Source organism: Entelurus aequoreus, linkage group LG22 (assembly GCF_033978785.1).
Source record: "Entelurus aequoreus isolate RoL-2023_Sb linkage group LG22, RoL_Eaeq_v1.1, whole genome shotgun sequence".
NCBI lineage: Eukaryota > Metazoa > Chordata > Actinopteri > Syngnathiformes > Syngnathidae > Entelurus > Entelurus aequoreus.
In genome coordinates, this window is record NC_084752.1 from 3,546,540 (window position 1) to 3,573,013 (window position 26,474).

At 37.4% G+C, this 26,474-nt stretch overlaps 2 protein-coding genes across 3 annotated transcripts in view; one reads left to right on the top strand and one right to left on the bottom strand.

Annotated features, from left to right (window-relative positions):
• The first annotated feature begins 19,125 nt into the window (after nucleotides 1-19,125).
• Nucleotides 19,126-21,134, top strand: foxe1 (forkhead box E1). Its single transcript, XM_062032405.1, has 2 exons — nucleotides 19,126-19,357; nucleotides 19,442-21,134. The coding sequence occupies exon 2, from the start codon at nucleotides 19,451-19,453 to the stop codon at nucleotides 20,507-20,509; it is 1,059 nt and encodes a 352-aa protein (XP_061888389.1). The 5' UTR covers nucleotides 19,126-19,357; nucleotides 19,442-19,450; the 3' UTR covers nucleotides 20,510-21,134.
• A 2,972-nt stretch (nucleotides 21,135-24,106) lies between these two features.
• The window catches only part of spag5 (sperm associated antigen 5), a 46,663-nt gene continuing 44,295 nt past the window's right edge, over nucleotides 24,107-26,474 (bottom strand). The window contains exons 22-24 of one of the 2 annotated variants that reach the window (XM_062032940.1): nucleotides 25,128-25,202; nucleotides 24,880-24,960; nucleotides 24,107-24,788 (exon numbers count right to left, since the gene is read on the bottom strand). In XM_062032940.1, the coding sequence (XP_061888924.1) occupies nucleotides 24,717-24,788; nucleotides 24,880-24,960; nucleotides 25,128-25,202 (228 nt within the window). In that variant the 3' untranslated portion in view covers nucleotides 24,107-24,716. The remainder of the gene's footprint in view (nucleotides 24,789-24,879; nucleotides 24,961-25,127; nucleotides 25,203-26,474) is intronic. The other variant, XM_062032939.1, reaches the window with a different exon arrangement.

Sequence of the window (26,474 nt, forward strand, 5' to 3'; positions counted from 1 at the left end):
TTCCTAAAAATAGGACCCAAGCACACATACTGTACAGCAGATTTTGACAGCTTACACACACACCTATATATATATATATATACACACACACACACACATATATATATACACATATACACACATATATATATATATACATATATACATACATATATATATATACACATATATATATATATATATATATACACACACACACACGTATATATACATACACATATACATATATACACACATATATATATACATATATACATACATACATATATACATACATACATATATATATACATATATATGTATACACACACACATATATATATGTATGTATATATACAGTATATATGTATATATATATATACAGTATATGTATATATATATATACTGTATATATATATATTGTATATATATATATATTGTATATATATATATATATATTGTATATATATATATATATATACTGTATATATATATATATATTGTATATATATATATATATTGTATATATATATATATATATATATATATATATATATATATATATATATATATATATATATATATATATATATATATATATATATACAGTATATACACACATATATACTTTTGGGTGCTAATCAAGCAACCTAACTGTTTACATGAAAATGTGGCTAAATTGCTCGCAAGATAGATTTGGCATGACCTGTTCGCCCTCGCCTATAAACACATTATAATAGGACTGGCTGCGAATGTGGTTTGTTGATACAACTTCATACAGTTAGTGGCAGTATGCGTCGTAACGCCGCTTCTTTACACACCTCGTACGCATCTGGTCTGCCAGAGAATAAAAAGACCTAGCAGTCCATGCACTGCAAAAAGTCAGTGTTCAAAAACAAGAAAAAAAATACAAAAATGAGGGGTATTTTATTTGAACTAAGCAAAATTATCTGCCAATAGAACAAGAAAATTCGGTTGGTCAAGACTTTCCAAAACAAGTAAAATGAGCTAACCTCAATGAACCCAAAAATACATTAAAATAAGTATATTCTCACTAATAAGTGCACTTTTCTTGGTGGAAAAAAAAAGAGACCTTTTTGCCCAATATGTTGAAAAATATTCTTAAATGAAGTAAATGCTAGTGCCATTATCTTGACATAATGATATGCGCTCGGCATCATGATTTTTTTTTCATGCTTGAAGTAAGAAATGATGACTTTAAAAAAGTAGTTTTCTACTTGTGAGTGTTGATGACACAGCTTTGCAACAGTTGATATTCTAGTTTCAAGCATGTTTTACTCAATATAGCTCATCAAATCTCAGCAACAAGCTGTAATATCTTACTGACATCATTTAGGACCAAAACACTTCAAACAAGTAAAACACTCTAACATAAAATCTGCTTAGTGAGAAAATTATCTTATCAGACAGAAAATAAGCAAATATCACCCTTATTTGAGATATTTCATCTTACTTAGATTGCAGTTTTTGCAGTGTGTGTTTCCAACTTAGCAACATTTTGCTGTATTTAGTGAGTATTCGCCTCTGGATACTTTTATTTAATTTTTTTTCTTTCTTTAAAAGTGACATGGGACAAATCTCACAACCTTTTCTTGTCTAAGTGAAGACTGACATGAAAGCACTTACAGACGGCTCGGTCCGGTTTGTGATATTAAAAAAAAAAAAAAGACAAAAAGAACATCCATCCATCCATCCATTTTCTACCGTTTATTCCCTTCGGGGTCGCTGGAGTACAAAAAGAACACTCATTTATTATTTATAAACGTATTCATTTTTGCTTTTGAACACTTTTTCTCCCTTCCAGCGCACATTACAATTACATGCACATTAGGGATGTCCGATAATGGCTTTTTGCCGATATCCGATATGCCGATATTGTCCAACTCTTTAATTACCGATACCGATATCAACCGATACCGATATCAACCGATATATACAGTCGTGGAATTAACACATTATTATGCCTAATTTGGACAACCAGGTATGGTGAAGATAAGGTACTTTTTTAAAAAATGAATCAAATAAAATAAGATAAATAAATTAAAAACATTTTCTTGAATAAAAATGAAAGTAAAACAATATAAAAACAGTTACATAGAAACTAGTAATGAATGAAAATGAGTAAAATTAACTGTTAAAGGTTAGTACTATTAGTGGAGCAGCAGCACGCACAATCATGTGTGCTTACGGACTGTATCCCTTGCAGACTGTATTGATATATATTGATATATAATGTAGGAAGCAGAATATTAATAACAGAAAGAAACAACCCTTTTGTGTGAATGAGTGTGAATGGGGGAGGGAGGTTTTTTGGGTTGGTGCACTAATTGTAAGTGTATCTTGTGTTTTTTATGTGGATTTAATAAAAACAAAACAAAAAAAACACAAAAAAAACAGATACTGATAATAAAAAAAAACGATACCGATAATTTCCGATATTACATTTTAACGCATTTATCGGCCGAAAATATCGGCAGACCGATATTATCGGACATCTCTAATGCACATACATTATGGCCATTTATACAAACTAAACAATGGCATGATTTGTTTTGGTGGGGGGGGGGAAAAAGTTGTGATTTTCAAAAGAAAAACTTATCACGTCAACATTTTATTAAGTCATAATTTTGCATAAAAAACCCAAACTGAAGTTGATATAAATTTTGACTTTGGTGAATTTTTGAGTAGGAACATTCAATATGAGTCATTTGTAATTAAGGGCTATATAAACAAACTTTGATTGATTGATTGAAAAAACTCACTTTTGAAAACAAAATGGCAGTCTTTAGTAGGTTTTACGTTAAACGCCTATGCACTTTTTTTTATATTCTACGTTTTAAAATCGTTTCTATACTATATATTTATTTGCAGAGAGGTGGAAAATGCAATTTCGAGGCGCATGGCAAATTGACCAAAAAAGACTTAAGTCCTTGTGGTTGTAATTTTACACAAATTATAATTTTAGGTTAAAAAAAAAAAAAGTAATTAAAAATCAGTTTTAGGTCATGCAATTAATGGGCATGGACCAAGAATATACCACTAAATTATACACTGCAAAAAAACAGTGTTCAAAAACAAGAAGAAAAAAATACAAAAATTAGGGTTATTTTATTTGAACTAAGCAAAATTATCTGCCAATAGAACAAGAACATTTGGCTTGTCAAGACTTTCCAAAACAAGTCAAATTAGCTAACCTCAATGAACCCCAAAATACCTTAAAATGAGTATATTCTCACTAATAACAACTGTGCTACTATATGAGTACGTATTTTCTATTGTTTCATTGAAAATAAAACAGCAAAGTCCATTTTAATATGTGACACAATTGTGTCAAAGTCATGATTTTTTTTTTCATGCTTGATATAAGAAATGATTACTTTAAAAAAGTAGTTTTATACTTGTGAGTGTTGATGACACAGCTTTGAAACAGTTGATATTTTAGTTTCAAGCATGTTTTACTCAATATACACTACCGTTCAAAAGTTTGGGGTCACCCAAACAATTTAGTGGAATAGCCTTCATTTCTAAGAACAAGAATAGACTGTCGAGTTTCAGATGAAAGTTCTCTTTTTCTGGCCATTTTGAGCGTTTAATTGACCCCAGAAATGTGATGCTCCAGAAACTCAATCTGCTCAAAGGAAGGTCAGTTTTGTAGCTTCTGTAACGAGCTAAAGTGTTTTCAGATGTGTGAACATGATTGCACAAGGGTTTTCTAATCATCAATTAGCCTTCTGAGCCAATGAGCAAACACATTGTACCATTAGAACACTGGAGTGATAGTTGCTGGAAATGGGCCTCTATACACCTATGTAGATATTGCACCAAAAAGCAGACATTTGCAGCTAGAATAGTCATTTAGCACATTAGCAATGTATAGAGTGTATTTCTTTCAAGTTAAGACTAGTTTAAAGTTATCTTCATTGAAAAGTACAGTGCTTTTCCTGCAAAAATAAGGACATTTCAATGTGACCCCAAACTTTTGAACGGTAGTGTAGGTCATCAAATCTCAGCAACAAGCTGTAATATCTTACGGAGATCATTTAGGAGCAAAACACTTAAAACAAGTAAAACACTCAAACATAAAATCTGCTTATTGAGAAGAATTATCTTATCAGACAGAAAATAAGCAAATATCACCCTTATTTGACATATTTCATCTTACTTAGATTGCAGTTTTTGCAGTGTACATTTCCAAGAAGCTAAGGACCGGGCGGCCAGACTTCGGAGAACCAGCGTCCTCTCCTGTGCACATTTGATTTTAGTCTATTTATTTTGTCAAGGTTACAGGAGCGCTGTGCTGTGTTTGTACAACTTCTGCAAAAAAGCTTGTTAAATATCATGTCGAAGATAGCACTCTGGTGTTTTTAAGAATCTGTTTTTTTTAACTGAACTCACAGGCCACCAGTTGAATGGCCCAAGTCATTACAATAGGAGAAGACCTAAATAAGAACCTAGACAAACCCCTAGAACAGTTTCCTTTTCAGATCAATTCTGAGGATAAAATTACGAAAAAAAGCCAACACCTGCATCAGATTAAATCTGTTCTTTGGTGTGCAGTTAAAAAGGAGTGTTCACACCTCAGAGAGCTGTTGCAGCAGGTGGATGGACATAAATCACGGCTCAAACACGAGGGATGTCTATTGAAACAAATGAGAAGGTTTTTCCAAACTTCATACAGTAAATTATCAAACAACAAAGAACAAATGGGCGGAAACTGAAATCACCGTCTGTGACCCAACTGAGAAAACTAAGAAAACACCTAAAAGTTAATGGGATTTAAAAATAGAAAAGCAAAAAAATGAAATGGCGTCATTAACAACTAAGCATAAAAAACAAAGTTACGATGGGCTAAGGAAAAGCAATGGTGGACTACGGATGACTGGATAACTTATGAAGACGACAGCCTGAAGAAAACATGCACATTTCCACAGTCATTGATAGGGATGATACTAGAAACCGGTTTTCCCGGTTGTTCGATAAGAAAAGAACCGAGTCCTCGGACTCCAATCCCTTTTTGAGAACCGGTACCCGTTATCGAGACCACTATAGTAAAGAAAAAGAGTTGGTTCTTTACTCGAATCCCTGGGAACGAATCCCGTCCCGACAAGAAATGCCCCGTGGCACATCACAAGAAATGACGTCACGTAGCTCAGTCATTAGGCGCGGATGGGGAAAGCAGGAAAAAAATGGACCGGAAAAAGCGCTCCAAAGCGTGGCTTCATTTCACCAAAAAAAACGAGGAAGCGGCAATATGCAATTATTGCCAGGCTTCGCTCTCGTGTAAGGGGAGATAGCACAACAAGCGTGTCGTGTCTTCGACATGTGTTGAAGCAGAGGCAGAGACGACGAAGAACGCCCCTCTTCTTCTGCTAGCTGCCCCAGTCCCAGCTACAGTGGCGGTGACGCCGGTGAGTAACTAACGTTAAATGTTGCCGGTTAATTTCCATATCTGCTCACTTGTAGTAACGTTACCTCTTATGTCAACCAGGACCGCAGTAATGTTAGCTGGACAAATGTTACCTAAGCATAGTCAGTCGCTAACGGTAACGTTAACGTGAGCCTTTTTGTATGTGTCTGATAACGTTAACGTTATCTTGTAGCCTACACCGCGACAGAGTTTGCAAGTCTGTCTAATAAACTAGTGCTTTCTTTATTTCTTTAGTTTATTTGGAACAGGAACACACTTACAGTATAATACATCACAGTTTCATATCATTTCACTTTACAGGAGTAGGAAGAAGTAAAGCTTATTTAATCCTACCCCTTTCCCACTTCATGGCGTTTACATATATACACACTACCGTTCAAAAGTTTGGGGTCACATGTAAATGTGCTTATTTTTGAAGGAAAAGCACTGTACTTTTCAATGAAGATAACTTTAAACTAGTCTTAACTTGAAAGAAATACACTCTATACATTGCTAATGTGCTAAATGACTATTCTAGCATCAAATGTCTGCTTTTTGGTGCAATATCTACATAGGTGTATAGAGGCCCATTTCCAGCAACTATCACTCCAGTGTTCTAATGGTACAATGTGTTTGCTCATTGGCTCAGAAGGCTAATTGATGATTAGAAAACCCTTGTGCAATCATGTTCACACATCTGAAAACACTTTAGCTCGTTACAGAAGCTACAAAACTGACCTTCCTTTGAGCAGATTGACTTTCTGGAGCATCACATTTGTGGGGTCAATTAAACACTCAAAATGTTCAGAAAAAGAGAACTTTCATCTGAAACTCGACAGTCTATTCTTGTTCTTAGAAATGAAGGCTATTCCACTAAATTGTTTGGGTGACCCCAAACTTTTGAACGGTAGTGTACATCATTTACTGACCTTTTTAGAATAAAATATCTGTGAATTAGTATATACAACAGTTTTGTAATATGTAATTAATTAATTCAGTCATTATTAATATACTGAGATGAAGAATATCGTATTTTCAATAAGGTTGAAAGTATTTCTCATGATTCTTCTTCTTTGTACTTTGTAAGCACTATTCATTTGAACAACCTCTTAAACTGGATCATATCAGTACAATGTTGAACTTGTTTACTTCATCCATTCCATCATTTAATTCCACATCATTTTAGCTGTTTGCAATTTTACCAAATCATCGAACTTTAATATTTTTGACTCAATAAATAAAGTGTTTGCATGTTCTCTATATCCAACATTATGTATCAGTCCAATTCATTTTTTTTGTAACACGGTTAACGAATGTAGCGCACATTTGTAGTTATTTCCCCACATTTCTGCACAATAACTCAGATACGGTAATACTATAGTAGCGAGCAGTAGAGAATGTGAAGTGATTTGTTAAACCAAATATTGTGTGTTTTTTTTCCATATACAACAACCTATCTGGACTCGATAAGAGAATCAATAAGGAATCGGTTCGATAAGAGGATTCAAAATAGGCTCGAACTCGATAATTTCTTATCAAACATCATCCCTAGTCATTGATGATATGGCTGTCTTAGAATAAATGCACATTGTTCCTCTTATTCCAACAATGAAAAGGATGTTTGAGGAAGAAGATGTCATTTTTCTTTACCGGGGGACGGTGTGGCGCAGTTGGGAGAGTGGCCGTGCCAGCAATCTGAGGGTTCCTGGTTCAATCCCCACCTTCTACCAACCTCGTCACGTCCGTTGTGTCCTTGAGCAAGACACTTCACCCTTGCTCCTGATGGGTCGTGGTTAGGGCCTTGCATGGCAGCTCCCGCCATCAGTGTGTGGATGTGTGTGTGAATGGGTGAATGTGGAAATAGTGTCAAAGCGCTTTGAGTACCTTGACGGTAGAAAAGCGCTATATAAGTATAACCCATTTACCATTTTTCAAGATAAGGCATCTTGCCTTAGAGCAAAAAACTGTGAGAACTTCCTTTAAGGAAAGACATTTGTCACGGCCTGCAAATAGTGCCGATCTCAATCCAATGTAGAATGTGTGGTGGAAATGGAAGAAAATGCCCCATGAAAATTCTCCATTCGTGAAGCTGATTTGAGAACAATCAGAGAAAGTTGAAGCAATATCGATGAAGTCTACGGTTTGTCACTCAATAAGTCCATGATTAGGGACTGAAAGCTCTTATAAAAGCCAAAGGTGGTGCAACAATGTACTTATGTTGTGTTGGACAGTTGTTTGTTTTTCATGATTGATTGATTGATTGATTGAGACTTTTATTAGTAGGTTGCACAGTGAAGTACATATTCCGTACAATTGACCACTAAATGGTAACACCCGAATAAGTTTTTCAACTTGTTTAAGTCGGGGTCCACTTAAATTGATTCATGATACAGATATATACTATCATATATACTATCATCATAATACAGTCATCACACAAGATAATCACATTGAATTATTTACATTATTTACAATCAGGAGTGTGGAGGGGGGGTGGGGTGGGGGGGGGGGGGGGGTATGGACATCAAGTAGTGGACATAGAGAGAGAGAGAGAGAGAGAGAGAGATCAGAAGGCATAAGAAAAAGAATCTGCATTTGATTGTTTACATTTGATTATTAGCAATCCGGGGAGGGTGTTAGTTTAGGGTTGTAGCTGCCTGGAGGTGAACTTTTATAGCGGTTTTGAAGGAGGATAGAGATGCCCTTTCTTTTATACCTGTTGGGAGCGCATTCCACATTGATGTGGCATAGAAAGAGAATGAGTTAAGACCTTTGTTAGTTCGGAATCTGGGTTTAACGTGGTTAGTGATTCCATCCAGTTTTCTCGGAATTGAGTGATATCCATATCGTTTTCACTCTGCTTCATCTAAAAATGAAACTGTTCCTATCACAATTAATTTTCTTGATTACTCATAGTGTTTCTTAAAGGCCTACTGAAATGAATTTTTTTTAATTTATAAACGGGGATAGCAGATCCATTCTATGTGTCATACTTGATCATTTCGCGATATTGCCATATTTTTGCTGAAAGGATTTAGTATAGAACAACGACGATAAAGTTTGCAACTTTTGCTCGCTGATAAAAAAAACGGAAGTGTACCGGAAGTAGCGTGACGTCACAGGAGCTAGTATTCCTCACAATTCCCCTTTGTTTACAATGGAGCGAGAGATTCGGACCGAGAAAGCGACGATTACCCCATTAATTTGAGCGAGGATGAAAGATTTGTGGATGAGGAACGTTAGAGTGAAGGACTAGAGAGGCAGTGATGGACGTATCTTTTTTCGCTCTGACCGTAACTTAGGTACAAGCTGGCTCATTGGATTCCACACTCTCTCCTTTTTCTATTGTGGATCACGGATTTGTATTTTAAACCCCCTCGGATACTATATCCTCTTGAAAATGAGAGTCGAGAACGCGAAATGGACATTCACAGTGACTTTTATCTCCACTGCAATACATCAGCGAAGCTCTTTAGCTACTGAGCTAACGTGATAGCATCTGGTTCAAATGCAGATAGAAACAAAAATAAATAAATCCCTGACTGGAAGGATAGACAGAAGATCAACAATACTATTAAACCATGGACATGTAACTACACGGTTAATAATTCTCAGCCTGGCAAAGCTTAACAATGCTGTTGCTAACGACACTGAAGCTAACTTAGCAACCGGACCTCACAGAGCTATCATAAAAACATTAGCGCTCCACCTACGCCAGCCAGCCCTCATCTGCTCATCAATACCCGTGCTCACCTGCGTTCCAGCGATCGACGGCGCGACGAAGGACTTCACCCGATCATCCGTGCGGTTGGCGGCTAACATCGGCTAGGCGTCTGCTATCCAAGTAAGTACTCCTTGTTGTGTTGCTACAGCCAGCCGCTAATACACCGATCCCACCTACAACTTTCTTCTTTGCAGTCTTCATTGTTTATTAAACAAATTGCAAAAGATTCACCAACACAGATGTCCAGAATACTGTGGAATTGTTCGATGAAAACAGAGCAGTTTGTATGGTGACACATTGGGTACGAATACTTCCGTTGCCGTCGTGACGTCACGCGCATACGTCATCATCCAAAGGAGTTTTTCAACCGGAAGTTTATCGGGAAATTTAAAATGTCACTTTATAAGTTAACCCGGCCGTATTGGCATGTGTTGCAATGTTAAGATTTCATCATTGATATATAAACTATCAGACTGCGTGGTCAGTAGTAGTGGCTTTCAGTAGGCCTTTAAAGCCAGAAAAACCCATCCATTCATCCATTTTCTACCGCTTGTCCCTTTTGGGGTCACGGGGTTATCCCAGCTGCATTCGGGCGGAAGGCGGGGTACACCCTGGACAAGTTGCCACCTCATCACAGGGCCAATACAGATAGACAGACAACATTCACACACTAGGGACCATTTAGTGTTGCCAATCAGCCTATCCCCAGGTGCATGTCTTTGGAGGTGGGAGGAAGCCGGAGTACCCGGACAGGGAGAACATGCAAACTCCACACAGAAAGATCCCGAGCCCGGGAATGAACTCAGGACTACTCAGGACCTTCGTATAGTGAGGCACATGCACTAACCCCTGTTCCACCGTGCTGCCCAGCCAGAAAAACACAATTTGAAATGACTATGGTGTTTTGTCATGACTGTTATCTATTTATCTACAAAATCAAACATCTTAATGACTATAATCCAATACTGCTGATTCCATCATTTTTGCCAGGGGTTGTAGGGGAAGTAAACAAGCTATAGCAACACCTTACTTGATAAACTCTGTAAATCAAAAGTCTCTTAACATGTTATATCATTATTTCGTACTCCCATATCTTAATTATTGTGTTGAAATCTGGGGTAACAATTACAAATCAAACATCAACTCTATATTCTTACTTCAAAAGAAAGCGATTAGAATTGTAAATTATGCGGATTATCATGACCATACCAATGCTCTGTTTATTAAATTAAAAACATTAAAGGCCTACTGAAAGCCACTACTAGCATCCACGCAGTCTGATAGTTTATATATCAATGATGAAATCTTAACATTGCAACACATGCCAATACGGCCGGGTTAACTTATAAAGTGACATTTTAAATTTCCCGCTAAACTTCCGGTTGAAAACGGCTTTGGATGATGACGTATGCGCGTGACGTAGCCAGTGAAACAGAAGTATCGGTACCCCATTGAAAACAATACAAAATAGCTCTGTTTTCATCTCATAATTCCACAGTATTCTGGACATCTGTGTTGGTGAATCTTTTGCAATTTGTTTAATAAACAATGGAGACTGCAAAGAAGAAAGTTGTAGGTGGGATCGGTGTATTAGCGGCTGGCTGTAGCAACACAACAAGGAGGACTCACTTGGATAGCAGACGCGCTAGCCGACGCTAGCCGCCAACCGCATCTGTGATCGGGTGAAGTCCTTCGTTGCGCCCTCGATCGCTGGAACGCAGGTGAGCACGGGTGTTGATGAGCAGATGAGGGCTGGCTGGCGTAGATGGAGCGCTAATGTTTTAATCATAGCTCTGTGAGGTCCGGTTGCTAAGTTAGCTTCTATGGCGTCGTTAGCAACAGCATTGTTAAGCTTTGCCAGGCTGAGAATTATTAACCGTGTAGTTACATGTCCATGGTTTAATAGTATTGTTGATCTTCTGTCTATCCTTCCAGTCAGGGGTTTATTTATTTTGTTTCTATCTGCATTTGAGCCAGATGCTATCACGTTAGCTCAGTAGCTAAAGAGCTTTGCCGATGTATTGTCGTGGAGATAAAAGTCACTGTGAATGTCCATTTCGCGTTCTCGACTCTCATTTTCAAGCGGATATAGTATCCCAGGTGGTTTAAAATACAAATCCGTGATCCACAATAGAAAAAGGAGAGAGTGTGGAATCCAATGAGCCAGCTTGTACCTAAGTTACGGTCAGAGCGAAAAAAGATATGTCTTGCACTGCATTCTAGTCCGTCACTCTAACGTTCCTCATCCACGAATCTTTCATCCTCGCTCAAATTAATGGGGTAATCGTCGCTTTCTCGGTCCGAATCGCTCTAGCTGCGTTGAAAACAATAGGAAAATATGAGGAGGCGAACAACTGACTACGTCACGCTACTTCCGGTAGGGGCAAGGCTTTTTTTTATCAGAGACCAAAAGTTGCGAACTTTATCGTCGTTCTATACTAAATCCTTTCAGCAAAAATATGGCAATATCGCAAAATGATCAAGTATGACACATAGAATGGATCTGCTATACCCGTTTATATTTAAAAAAAATCATTTCAGTAGCCCTTTAAAACTGCACGATCTTGTTGACCTCAACACTGCTCTTGTGACGTACAAAGCTCATAACCACATGCTGCCTGGGTGTCTACAGGAGAGGTTCACACCTAGGGAGAGTCCCTTTGACCTCAGAGGTTCAGCTGTCTTTCGGAAAGCAAACATAAGAACGAGCTGAGAAAGTAGATGTGTTTCTGTCAGGGGGGTTCAAGTGTGGAACAGCTTAGATGATTCCTTAAAATGTTCCAGTTCCATTCACACACTTAAAAAACACTTTAAGACCAATGTCTTGGAAAAATATATCACTTTTGAATCAACACAGTAGTTAAAACTATGATCAATGTGAATTAAAAACTAAATGTGGGATATAAATAATAATGGAAGTATAATTGTTTGTATATAGTATATAATTGGTGCAAAGGTTTAACATGTGTACAAGGATATTTCACATGCCTTTACTGTGTATATAATTGAATAGTATTTATGTTAGTACAATGTGTATTTATAATATGTTGTGAAAAGGAAATGTCATACTTTTTGGAAGCTCATCTTGTATTTGACTTTGTTTACAGGGTTAGGCGCAATAAGTGTTCAACTTCAGCCTAAACCCTGTCGGTCTGCAACATTTTTAATTTATGAATGTACAACTGCTTGTTTATGTAAAACTGTTTGTTTATTTTGTTGACCGTTGACCGAAGAAAATAAATACTACTAAAAAAATACTACTACTACTTACACAAATCATATGAAGAAAAAAAAATTCTCACTGCCAAAAAGGAAAATACCTAAAGTCACAAGTTTGGACCCCGGTGTTCTATGTTTGATAGCAAAGTTAAAACATTTTTAAAAAGTTCAAATGAAATATGACATGATGGTCAGAATACAGCACTACAGCTGTCCTCCTATAGGAAGTTTCACCACTTAAATGTTCAAGCAAATCCTGCATCTTCTGTGACATTACTGAAAACTGCTATTTAGCAGTAATGAAGTTGTCTGCAACTCCAAATATATATATAATATAATATATAGAAGAATCACAGTACGATTAATGCCAGGATAACAAATGTTTCACTTAGGCATCTTCAGAATGGATCTGACTATCATTTAAAAAGGTTTCCCTTAAGGCAGGGGTCGGCAACCCAAAATGTTGAAAGAGCCATATTGGACCAAAAATACAAAAACAAATCTGTCTGGAGCCGCAAAAAATTAAAAGCCATATTACATGTGTCATGGGATATACATTTAATTAAGAGGACTTAAAGGAAACTAAATGAGCTCAAATATACCTACAAATGAGGCATAATGATGCAATATGTACATATCGCTAGCCTAAATAGCATGTTAGCATCGATTAGCTTGCAGTAATGCAGTGACCAAATATGTCTGATTAGCACTCCACACAAGTCAATAACATCAACAAAACTCACCTTTGTGCATTCACGCACAACGTTAAAAGTTTGGTGGACAAAATGAGACAGAAAAAGAGTGGCATAAAACACGTCCTAGAAAGTCGGAGAAAGTTCTACATGTAAACAAACTATACGGTGAGTTCAAGGACCGCCAAAATTAGTAGGACAAAACGGCGCTCGCCAACTACTCGAATCAGTGAAGCATGTTTAATATAAGCAGTGTGATTTATAACAATTAGGGAGGTTTGTGTCATGTTTGTCCTCCTACAGAAACCATACTAAACAAAAAAATAGATTTTTTTCCCCTCATCTTTTTCCATTCTTCATACATTTTTGAAAAATCTCCAGAGAGCCACTAGGGCGGCGCTAGAGCCGCGGGTTGCCGACCCCCGCCTTAAGGGAACCTGTTTTTTTGTCCCCATACCGTCAGAGGTCCCGCAAAGGTGACTGTGTAAACAGAGCCATGTCCCCATTAAGTAAGCATTGCCAGAACACACACACACACACACACACAGCCTGAGGCCTCTGAAGTTTGGAAAGACCGATGATAGCACTGCACTATAAGGATTGTTTTGGTGGATCAGGCTGTGATTCCGTTCTGACACCCATCATATTGCGGGGCCCGACCCGTTGGGAGTCACCTGGTCGGCCCATCCTGACAGGACTGAACCTTTCATCGGGTTAAACCTGCGTTCTCTCAGCACGCGCTCGCCCTGACTCACGGAGCCTCTGCGTTAAGCCGGGCTGGTGTTGAGAGGTAGGCGTATGTCGGCCATGTTTTTCTTTGCGTTTGCTTAAGAGATTAAGGCGCTGACCCCCCCACCCTTGTTGGGTCCACAACGTCATGGTAAAAGCATCTAATTCCGTCAACATACAGTACCAGAGTAGGAATCCGACAATTCCTAGATTACAATGACAGTCAAATGAATGAGGAGTTGTTGCACATCTAGGGATTTTGCATGCAGGAATCACAGGCCAGCCTTTGTGTAAAAAGCATTTACATCGCTGAACGCAGCTGCCTGCTTCAACCACGGGAGCAAAGCAAACAAGGAGGCCGTGTAGAACAACACGCAGCTTAGCTCCACCGCTAAAGAGGTCTTTTAGTGCACACCGTCCAAACATCACGGACCATTTTTGGATGGTTTTAAAATACACTTGAGGTTGACTTCAGATGTGAGGATTTGAATATAGAGGAAATATGTTTGGACAGGTCTCAAAACAACAACAAAAGATGATATTTTGTAACATAGTACAACATACTGTTTCTCACACTGCAAAAAGTCAGTGTTCAAAAACAAGAGAAAAAAATACAAAAATGAGGGGTATTTTATTTGAACTAAGCAAAATTCTCTGCCAATAGAACAAGAACATTTGGCTTGTCAAGACTTTCCAAAACAAGTCAAATTAGCTAACCTCAATGAACCCCAAAATACCTTAAAATAAGTATATTCTCACTAATAACAAGTGCACTTTTCTTGGTAGAAAAAAAAATGAGACCTTTTTGCTCAATATGTTGAAAAATGTTCTTAAATGAAGTAAATGCTAGTGCCATTATCTTGACATAATTATATGCGCTTGGCATTACATTTCTTGAAACCAGCAAACTTATACTAAAAACTAATTTATTGTTCTCAATGGAAAGGCAACAAGGCAAGCGCTTGTTACTCTCGGGGTCTCCTAGCCGCTCAGGCAAATCATATAGTCTAAAAATGCATTTTTCCATGGATAACATGACATCATCGCGCCAAGTGCGTGCTCTTTCAGTCAATTAGTGCACATATATACAGCCCGGCCCCCGGCCAAATTTTTTTAATTGTAATTTTGAGGAATTTACCTGAATGTGCATGAACTATTTCTGTTAAAAATTGTTATTAATGTCACATGTTAAATGTTTAAATATTAACTGTCAGTTTACTGTATTGTGCCAACTGTACTACTATATGAGTACCTATTTTCTCTTGTTTCGTTGAAAATAAAACAGTTGTTTTAATTATGAGACACAATTGTGTCAAAATCATGATTTTTTTTTTCATGCTTGAAATAAGAAATGATGACTTAAAAAAGTAGTTTTCTACTTGTGAGTGTTGATGACACAACAGTTGATATTCTAGTTTCAAGCATGTTTTACTCAATATAGCTCATCAAATCTCAGCAACAAGCTGTAATATCTTACTGACATCATTTAGGAGCAAAACACTTAAAACAAGTAAAACACTAACATAAAATCTGCTTAGTGAGAAGAATTATCTTATCAGACAGAAAATAAGCAAATATCACCCTTATTTGGGATATTTAATCTTACTTAGATTTCAGTTTTTGCAGTGCAAGATTCTCTCTCTCACCGTGGAAACAGTCTGATGAGATGTGAAATTAGATTCTCGGCCATTGAGCTAAAACCAAAAGATTTATGAACTTAAACGTGAAAATAGTTATTTTTGAACATGATTTCATTAAACAAATTCCTAGAATACGAAGAAAAATTGCATAATTTTAGCTAATACGATTTTAATTTTCAGTTAATTAAACTGTAATTTTACAATAAAAAAACCCATCATTAAACATTTTAAAGAAATCATGATTTTACCTTTACTAAAAATTACATTAGTTTAGTTTTAGTTTATTATCCTTCGGTCAATGGTCAACAAAATAAACAAACAGTTTTACATCAACAAACAGATGTACATTCATAAACAAACAGCTGTACATTCATCCATCCATCCATTTTCTACCGCTTGTCCCTTTTGGGGTCGGGGGGAGGGGTGCTGGAGCCTATCTCAGCTGCATTCGGGCGAAGGCGGGGTACACCCTGGACAAGTCGCCACCTCATTGTTTGTTTATTTTGTTGACCATTGACCGAGTAAATAATAATATACTAAAAATAGTTATTTTTGAACATGATTTCATTAAACAAATTCCTAGAAAATTTGTTGAAAATTGCATAATTTTAGCAAATAAGATTTTAATTTTCAGTTAATTAAACTGTAATTTTACAATAAAAAACCCATCATTAAACATTTTAAAGAAATCATGATTTTACCTTTACTAAAAATTACATTTTAAAGAAAAAAATGCTTATTATATGAGAAAGTTGTCTGGATTTACAATGAAAATTTTATTTTGCGTGTGAAACATCAACTTTCATAATTTTTACTTTTCATGTTTGAAATTCAAAAATCCTTGTAGTTGTGCAAAAGTACCTCATCATATTTTAAAGAATGAATAAAAATTTCACAAAATGTTATATAAATTGATAGGTTGATTGGCAACACTAAATTGGCCCTAGTGAGTGAATGTGAGTGTGAATGTTGTCTGTCTATCTGTGTTGGCCCTGTGATGAGGTGGCGACTTGTCCAGGGTGTAACCCGCCTTCCGCCCGATTGTAGCCGAGATAGGCTCCAGCCCCCCCCCCCCCCCCCCCCCCCCCCACGACCCCGAAAGGGATAAGCGGTAGAAAATGGATGGATGGAGGGTTATATAAATTGTATTGTAATTTTAATTGGAAAAAAAAATAAAAAAAGATTACAATAGAATAACTTCATAAAAATTAAAAGCAAAAAAGCATAGATCAACACAAACGCTCTCAAAAACAACATTTTACAACAATTACATGTTAGAATTATTTTTCAAAAGTCTAAAACTCTGCCAAAACCTTTTAATTGTACAATAGTAAACTAATGTTTCAAAGAATAATTCATAATTTTACAAAATGTTACATTATATGTTATTGTAGGAGCCTAAATGCTGTTTGAGTTCATTTACATTTTTTATGGAAGGTGCTTTATGTTTATTCAGCCAAAATGGGACTATTTACTTTATTTGCATGCTTAGAATAATTATTACATTTGTCTAAATAATTTGATGACGTAACTGTTTAAATTGCATATATGGCGGAAGGATCTGTGTGGTAGGTTGGTTTTTGGACACAAGGTATTATGGGTAATGGCAGTCAGGTGCGGAGCCACACAGTTTTATGACCTCACTCTTACTTTTTCTAACTTTTTTACTGTAACAAACTCACTTCATTTTGCCATTCATTTGTTCCCTGCACGTCGTTATTGTTTTACGTTTTTGAATGATTGAGTTCACAAGTAAACGATACAAAACCAAGAGGAGCGTCTGGAGTTTTGTTTGTTGTTGCCGCAGCAAGCGGGAGCAGGAGAAAGTAGAGGAGCGTCAAACTAAGGCTTCATTAGGAATCTACAGTCATACTAATTTTAAGTGAAGAAAAAACAAATTACAAGCACAGATCAAGAAAAAAAGCAAACACTTCAAATATTTTTTAGTGGCAATAACAAAAGACAAAAATGTGGAACCAGCTGACAATAAAACATGAACAATCAAGGTTGTGTTTATGTACTATCATTGTTATGACTTATGTACCGGTACATAAACACTTAAAGGCCTTCGGAAATGAATTTTTTTTATTTAAACGGGAATAGCAGATCCATTCTATGTGTCATACTTGATCATTTCGCGATATTGCCATATTTTTGCTGAAAGGATTTAGTAGAGAACAACGACGATAAAGTTCGCAACTTTTGGTCGCTGATAAAAAAAAAAGCCTTGCCTATACCGGAAGTAGCGTGACGTCACAGGAGGAAGGATTCCTCACAATTCCCCGTTGTTTACAATGGAGCGAGAGAGATTCGGACCGAGAAAGCGACGATTACCCCATTAATTTGAGCGAGGATGAAAGATTCGTGGATGAGGAACGTGAGAGTGAAGAACTAGAGAGGCGGTGCAGGGTGTATCTTTTTTCGCTCTGACCGTAACTTAGGTACAAGCTGGCTCATTGGATTCCACACTCTCTCCTTTTTCTATTGTGGATCACGGATTTGTATTTTAAACCACCTCGGATACTATATCCTCTTGAAAATGAGTCGAGAACGCGAAATGGACATTTAAAGTGACTTTTATCTCTACGACAATACATCGGCGAAGCTCTTTAGCTACTGAGCTAACGTGATAGCATCTGGTTCAAATGAAGATAGAAACAAAATAAATAAATCCCTGACTGGAAGGATAGACAGAAGATCAACAATACTATTAAACCATGTACATGTAACTACACGGTTAATAATTCTCAGCCTGGCAAAGCTTAACAATGCTGTTGCTAACGACGCTGAAGCTAACTTAGCAACCGGACCTCACAGAGCTATGATAAAAACATTAGCGCTCCACCTACGCCAGCCAGCCCTCATCTGCTCATCAACACCCGTGCTCACCTGCGTTACAGCGATCGACGGCGCGACGAAGGACTTCACCCGATCACAGATGCGGTTGGCGGTTAGCATCGGCTAGGCGTCTGCTATCCAAGTAAGTACTCCTTGTTGTGTTGCTACAGCCAGCCGCTAATACACCGATCCCACCTACAACTTTCTTCTTTGCAGTCTCCATTGTTCATTAAACAAATTGCAAAAGATTCACTAACACAGATGTCCAGAATACTGTGGAATTGTTCGATGAAAACAGAGCAGTTTGTATGGTGACACATTGGGTACGAATACTTCCGTTGCCATCGTGACATCACGCGCATACGCATCATACATAGACGTTTCCAACCGGTAGTTTATCGGGAATTTTAAAATGTCACTTTATAAGTTAACCCGGCCGTATTGGCATGTGTTGCAATGTTAAGATTTCATCATTGATATATAAACTATCAGACTGCGTGGTCAGTAGTAGTGGCTTTCAGTAGGCCTTTAATTAGCAAAATGACAAAGATTTTTGAAAACAATATTTAGTGTTTGTGACTAGCAAAATATTAACATGTCTGGCTTAAAATAGCTTGTTTATCTTTTTCTCAATTCGAATATCGTGTGAATTCCCAGTGGTTAACTCGAGGAGGTGAGCACTTGACTATGTAGAGGAAATATGTTTGGGCAGGTCTAAAAAAAAAAAAAAAAGAAAAGAAAAAAAGATCTTGCAAGAGATAAGGCAGGACAGTTGCAAGTGGGCGTGCTTCCAAGTTAGGTCTTCTTTAGAAATTCCCTTTAAAAAATTAAATGATTCATTCAGAGCATATTATTTCAAGATGATATGTATTGTTTGTTGATATAGAAATTGTACCAGTGGCGAGCATGCAGGGGAAACAATAGCAGCAAAGAGGTATGCTGCCAGGGGCATGTGATGCTTGAAGGGGGGCGTGGCCCCTCAGGTAATCTTTCTAGGTAAGCGCAGTGACTCACTCTCAAACACACCTTAAACCCCACGCATGGAGGACGAGCTCGTCGCCGCCTCCACAAGACTGAATTGAATGCGAGGATTTGGACTCCCGATACCGTGAGTTTGGTGTTTGGATTCTGTCCCAAGTAACATTTGACGGCGTTCGAGAGCAGCAACTGGAGTTTGTCTTTTTATTATTAGGCCACAACAATGCCTGTGGTCAAAGAAGAGAAAGACTCCCCGGTGGACACGTCCTCTGCGGCGGAGGGCGCGCTGCAAACAGATGAGCAGCCCAAAGGTCGGAGGAGGAAAAGACCCCTGCAGCGTGGGAAGCCCCCTTACAGCTACATCGCACTCATCTCCATGGCCATAGCCAACTCCCCGGACCGCAAGCTGACATTGGGCGGCATCTACAAGTTCATCACAGAGCGCTTCCCCTTCTACAGAGACAACTCCAGGAAATGGCAGAACTCCATCCGCCACAATTTGACTCTCAACGACTGCTTCATCAAGATACCTCGAGAGCCGGGGCGCCCGGGGAAGGGCAACTACTGGGCCTTGGACCCCAACGCCGAGGACATGTTTGAAAGCGGAAGTTTCCTGAGGCGCAGGAAGAGGTTCAAGCGATGTGACCTGAGCACCTACACGTCGTACGTGCACGAGAGCCCCGTGTTCACGCCGGTCCAGATTGCCAGATCGGCGCCGTATTCCAACTCGGTTTACCCCAACATGACCGTGAGTCCATCATACGGGCAGCAGCTCACGTCTAGCTACTACCCGGCTTCATCTCCGCCCGGCTTTGGACCCGGTCAGACTCGGATGTTCAGCATCAACAACCTAATTGGACAAGGAGGCCCGGAGGTGATGCAGCAACCCGGCCGGAGCTTCACGCCAGAGGGGCACCCGAGCGGATCCAGCCCCTGCAGTCTGGGACCTCCGGGTTTTCAAAGCCAACCTTGCGGAGGCTCAGCACCGCCCCGGTCCAACGCACACCCCGGGTTTGCCTACTCCGGGCACCCCAGCGTCCACCAACACCAACACCACCACGCACCCCAGGGACCTTACGGACAAGCCCACAACGGCATGTATGGCACCGCAGGACGCCTGCCCTCTTCAGAGACGGCGGACCACTACGGGAGGGTCTCACCCGTGCAGCTGGGCTCTTTCTCCCAGTACAACAGCACTGGGGCTCCTATCGCCAACGCAGGGGGTTACCTGCGACATCCCCCCTACCCTGGGAACATGGACAGGTTCGTGTCTGCTATATGATAGCCATAATAAGACACTTGAGACTAAACGCACACAATTACTGTATGTAATATATTTTTTATCTATTCTTGAGGACTAAATGTTTTGGGGAATTTGGGCTTTTAAAGTCCTCTGAAAGTGTACTTTAGTTTTTTCCTTGAATTGATTTCATGACTTTCTATAAGTTATTGGGCTAAACGGCTTTACATGGAGTGTCTTGTATGAAGAAAGTCTGCTTAAGGACAAAGCATGTGTGGTGTTTGGAAATAAATAACTGAACAGCATTTTTCTTCTTTAATGGTAAAACATCAACATCAAAAAAAAAAAGCTGTAGTTTGGTTTTGTTTACTTCGCACAAAGCAAATCTGAGCTTTAAACAGGTCTGAAAAGGAGTAGGACATTTCATTTTAATCTACTTTGTTGGTCAGTTACAAATAGTTATGCAAAACGCAAACATCCACCGCAGAGGATGCTGGTCCCTCTATAGCAGTGGTTCTTAACCTTTTTTCAGTGATGTACCCCCTGTGAACATTTTTTTAATTCAAGTACCCCCTAATCAGAGCAAAGCATTTTTGGTTGAAAAAAAGAGATAAAGAAGTAAAATACAGCACTATGTCATCAGTTTCTCATTTATTAAATTGTATAACAGTGCAAAATATTGCTCATTTGTTGTGGTCTTTCTTGAACTATTTGGAAAAAAGATATAAAAATAACTAAAAACGTGTTGAAAAAGTGATTCAATTATAAATAAAGATTTCTACACATAGAAGTAATCATCAACTTAAAGTGCCCTCTTTGGGGATTGTAATAGACATCCATCTGGATTCATCAACTTCATTCTAAACATTTCTTCACAAAAAATGAAATCTTTAACATCAATATTTATGGAACATGTCTACAAAAAAATCTAGCTGTCAACACTGAATATTGCATTGTTGCATTTCTTTTCACTGTTCTTTTTGACAGACATTTAAAAAAAATCTCACGTACCCCTTGGCATACCTTCAAGTACACCCAGGGGTACGCGTACCCCCATTTGAGAACCACTACTCTATAGCATTGGTTCTTAACCTGGGTTCGATCGAACCCTAGGGGTTCGGCGGAGGTCAAAACACATCCGACTCATCGTGTAAATAAAATTTGCAGGTGTGTAATTTGTTATGAGTTTATGCACTGTGTTGGTTTTGTTGTTTGAACAAGGTGATGTTCATGCACGGTTCATTTTGTGCACCAGTAAAAAAAACATGGTAACACTTTAGCATGGGGAACATATTCACCATTAATTAGTTGCTTATTAACATGCAAATTGGTAACATATTTGCTCTTAACTAGTCATTATTAAGTACTTATTAATGCCTTATTCGGCATGGCCTTATTATAACCCTAACCCTCAAACCCTGGCCCTAACCCTAACCAAATAACTCTAAATTCAGTCTTTGTTACTTAGAATATGTTCCCCTAGTGTCCAAAAAACTCTAAATTAAGTCTTTGTTACTTAGAATATGTTCCCCTAGTGTCCAAAAAACTCTAAATTAAGTCTTTGTTACTTAGAATATGTTCCCCATACTAAAATGTTACCAAAAACTTATAACTTTGTCTTGAATTTGGAAAAAAAAAACATTTTATTTTTCGCTAAAGGGTTCGGTCAATACGCATATGAAACTGGTGGGGTTCGGTACCTCCAACAAGGTTAAGAACCACTGCTCTATAGGATGTTCTTTACCACGATTAATTTCAGGGTTTGTTTAGTGGTCACGAGCAAATACTTCATGTTAACTAACAACATCAACAATGTTGTTCATCTTGTGTTTGAATCGCTTCAGCTCGGCTGCGTCGCAGTAGAATCTGTAGCCGACGTCTTAGACACTTAAAAGGTAATCTGCTCAGCGCTACAATGGCTTGTAACGCGATAGTTCGGCCCGCAAAGCCCAGCGCCATCTCAATCCGGTGAACGTCTACAGGCAAGATGAGACTCGAAAGAAACCACTTTATTAGCGCAAAACACTTGATGACACTCTCAGGGGATGGAAAAAAAAGTCATGGTGACAGATATGGCTCAAAATATTTGTCCTAAAAAGAGATACCATCCCTCCATTTCCAACTGCTTGTCCCTATGTTTAAGATTAAAATCTCACACTCCCTAGAATACAAATTTGGGAGAAAAAAAGCTTGTCAGGATTTTATGTTGAAAATAAAAGCTTCATGACCATTACAGCAGACTACAGTCAGATCTTCCTGAGAACCAGCTTCTTCTGCAGTGGACATTTTAAAAAAATATACACTGGATTACATATTTTCACTTCTTTTTTTTACACTACCGTTCAAAAGTTTGGGGTCACCCAAACAATTTAGTGGAATAGCCTTCATTTCTAAGAACAAGAATAGACTGTCGAGTTTCAGATGAAAGTTCTCTTTTTCTGGCCATTTTGAGCGTTTAATTGACCCCACAAATGTGATGCTCCAGAAACTCAATCTGCTCAAAGGAAGGTCAGTTTTGTAGCTTCTGTAACGAGCTAAAGTGTTTTCCGATGTGTGAACATGATTGCACAAGGCTTTTCTAATCATCAATTAGCCTTCTGAGCCAATGAGCAAACACATTGTACCATTAGAACACTGGAGTGATAGTTGCTGGAAATGGGCCTCTATACACCTATGTAGATATTGCACCAAAAAGCAGACATTTGCAGCTAGAATTGTCATTTAGCACATTAGCAATGTATAGAGTGTATTTCTTTAAAGTTAAGACTAGTTTAAAGTTATCTTCATTGAAAAATAAGGACATTTCAATGTGACCCCAAACTTTTGAACGGTAGTGTATAAAAACTAAATAAAATAAAAAATGATGGAGCAAGGTGGATACATTAGCTAGGTGTATCGGTCACATTAATAATACTGTAGATACTACAAGATGCATTTAAAATAAGGCTGTGAAACACTTGTTTCATTGCTTGGTCTTATATATTTTTTTAAATTATATTCCACCCAACTCAACGTTTTCTCACTACATGAACACTTCTATCGACTTTGGGTACTTAGAAAAGCGCTATATAAATCCCAATTATTATTATTATTATTTTAACGCAATTTAGCATTTAAAATAATAGTTTTTCTGTATTTTGTACACTCCAAGTTGTGAGACAATTTGAAACTGAAGTGAGCTGACCAGGTTTGAATGTTTTTACTTTGTTTTTCTAAAGCTGCTGCACCGTAGCACCCCCTGGTGGAAACAAGCCTCATGCTTTGTATAAAACAAAACAATAAATTAGATACTGATCTAAACGTATCATGAGAGATTAGAAACCTCATTGACATTTCAACTTAGCTTTAAAACATGTTCATGTTACTTGCTGCTTCTTTGGCCATGCTTTGAAGCAGCCATCATTTTCCAAAATTAAACATTTGGTACCCCCCTAGTCCAAAATGCATAATGTATTGCTGCAACATCATCATATATTGTGCAGCAACTACAGATAACACAAACATTTTCATTTATTACAAACATGTTAGCGTAAGTGCCAACGCTACAGTTGAATGATGACAACTTTGTTACACGACACATTGATCAGAAAATATTTATTGCAAAATGGCATAACAGATACAGTATATGTGGTTTTAGCATTTAGCATGTTCATTAGTAGTACATTCTCTTATCTTCTGGCTATACATTTGTTAATGAGATGCATGCTTGCCACTTTTTAGTTTTGCAAGATTGTTCCTTAATGCTGCAATTCTCCAATAATGAACCTTAAATTAGTAATAACACTAATATTGTCGATAGTCACATTTTACATTCACACTCTATAAAACATCACTAAATGTTTATTTTTAAAACGGCGACAAAAGTAAAATATGATTGATACAAAGCTTTACAAAAATGAGGAAGCCTAAATAGATATATTTTTTGAATTGTGTAAGGCACAATTTGTTAGTTCTATTATTAAGTTAATGGATTTTTTGTTAGTGATTATTAGTCAAGTCAGAAATTCAAATAGTCACATGAAAAAAATAAATAAACAAATATAAAAAAATGCCTTGTCCCCACTAGGTGATGTATTAAATATTTGCAATAAAGATAGAAAAAGGTAAAAAATCCCTTAGAGTTAAGTTAGAGGCACATTATAGGAAAGATTTACGATAAGTTTAATATTTTCATTCATATTTTATTTAAACAGATTTAAAAATAATACAACTTAAGACATCATAAAGCAAACACAAAAGCTACAACACGTCAGCCTAAATATTCTAAAATCTGCTGGAGGTGCTCAGAGTTCTTCATAACGTCGGGCAAACAAAGCAACATCTGCAAGGAAATTCCCCCAACATGTTTTTGAAAAAATTGATCAAAGCTGATGTAAACAGAAATGCTTTGCAACGAGACGAACGGCGCTCACCTCTCGCACTTTATTGATCATGTTGTTCAACATGTGGAGCTCCTTCTCGCTCTTCAGCTGGTTCATCTGGTGGATCATTTGCTGCAGCCAGGTGACGACAAAATGAGCACTAGACGTCTTACGGCTTTGCGCAACACGACGGAGATCACGCGATTTTTGCGACAAAAATGCCAAATAGTGTGTGCGTGTGTGTGTGTGTGTGTGAGTGTGTGTGTGCGAGCGCATGTGTGCGAGTGTTGTCCACTTACGTGTCGCTTGGCCCTTTCTAGCAGTTTACCTCGGGCCTTATCTGCTTCCTGAAGTGCCGTCTTCAGTCTGTCCACCTGATGAAGTAAAGATAAGGCATTGAAATAAGCAGGTTACTTTCCACTTTAAGGACTAATGATGTCATATAATCAATAGTGGAATAAAAATTATGTCAATAATTAAACCTGTATTAATCCTATATGTATATATGCACACACGTTTGTGTGCGGGTGGGTGTATATATATATATATATATATGTATATATATATATATATACACACACATACATACACACAAGCACTCATATGTGCACACATACACAGTATATAAATACACAAACAGATATATCAGAATTACATTGAATATACATGTACACATACAATACATATATATTCAGTATTAAATATTCCTTACAAATGTCAAATACATTTATTTTGGCGTTATTTCAATAACTTGATTTGAAAACACACTGAATGAGTCATGAAATAAACGATAAATAAATGAGTTCAACACATTTTTCCCCCATTATATTTTAATTAATTAAAAGGGTGATTACTGTGATTTTATCAATTATTTCTCTTTAAATAATTTGTATTTCAATGATTGAATTATGTAGCTTATATATATATATATATATATATATATATATATATATATATACACACACACACACACACACACACACACACACACACACACACACACACACACACACACACACACACACACACACACACACACACACACACACACACACACACACACACACAAAAATGTTTTTACAAAATACTCTTTCAGCACTAATAGGACATAAAATAAAAATTACTGGCTATTTCTAAAAACAAAACAATCTTGTCATGTATCTTTCATAATGGTACAAAAATACCACCTAACTACACCAAAAACAAAAATGTCATCATTATTACAATAAAATGAAAATATTACAACAATAAGCAGAATAATCACATTTATATAAAGACATTTTTATGTTAAGAGCATAAAAATAACAGTTCAGTATTTATGTATAAAAATAATGGTTTTATTCTCATGACATTTTATATTACAAAAATTAACAAATGAAATTTTTTTTCCTAGTTAATTTACAGATTTTTTTTACTGTATTTTTTGTGTAACCCTAAAAACTGTATTTGGTTTGATTTTAAACAGTTATTCTTTCGCCAGCTAAGAGGCACAATGTCAAAGACATGTTAGGGCATTTTAAGGGTGTCCATTAACTGCATTTTTTTCTCCACTAGAACTCTACAGCAGTGTTATTCAACGGGTGGCCGAGGGCCAAATCTGACACGGGTATGACACCCTTCTGGCCCCCCAAGTTCAGTTCAGTTCA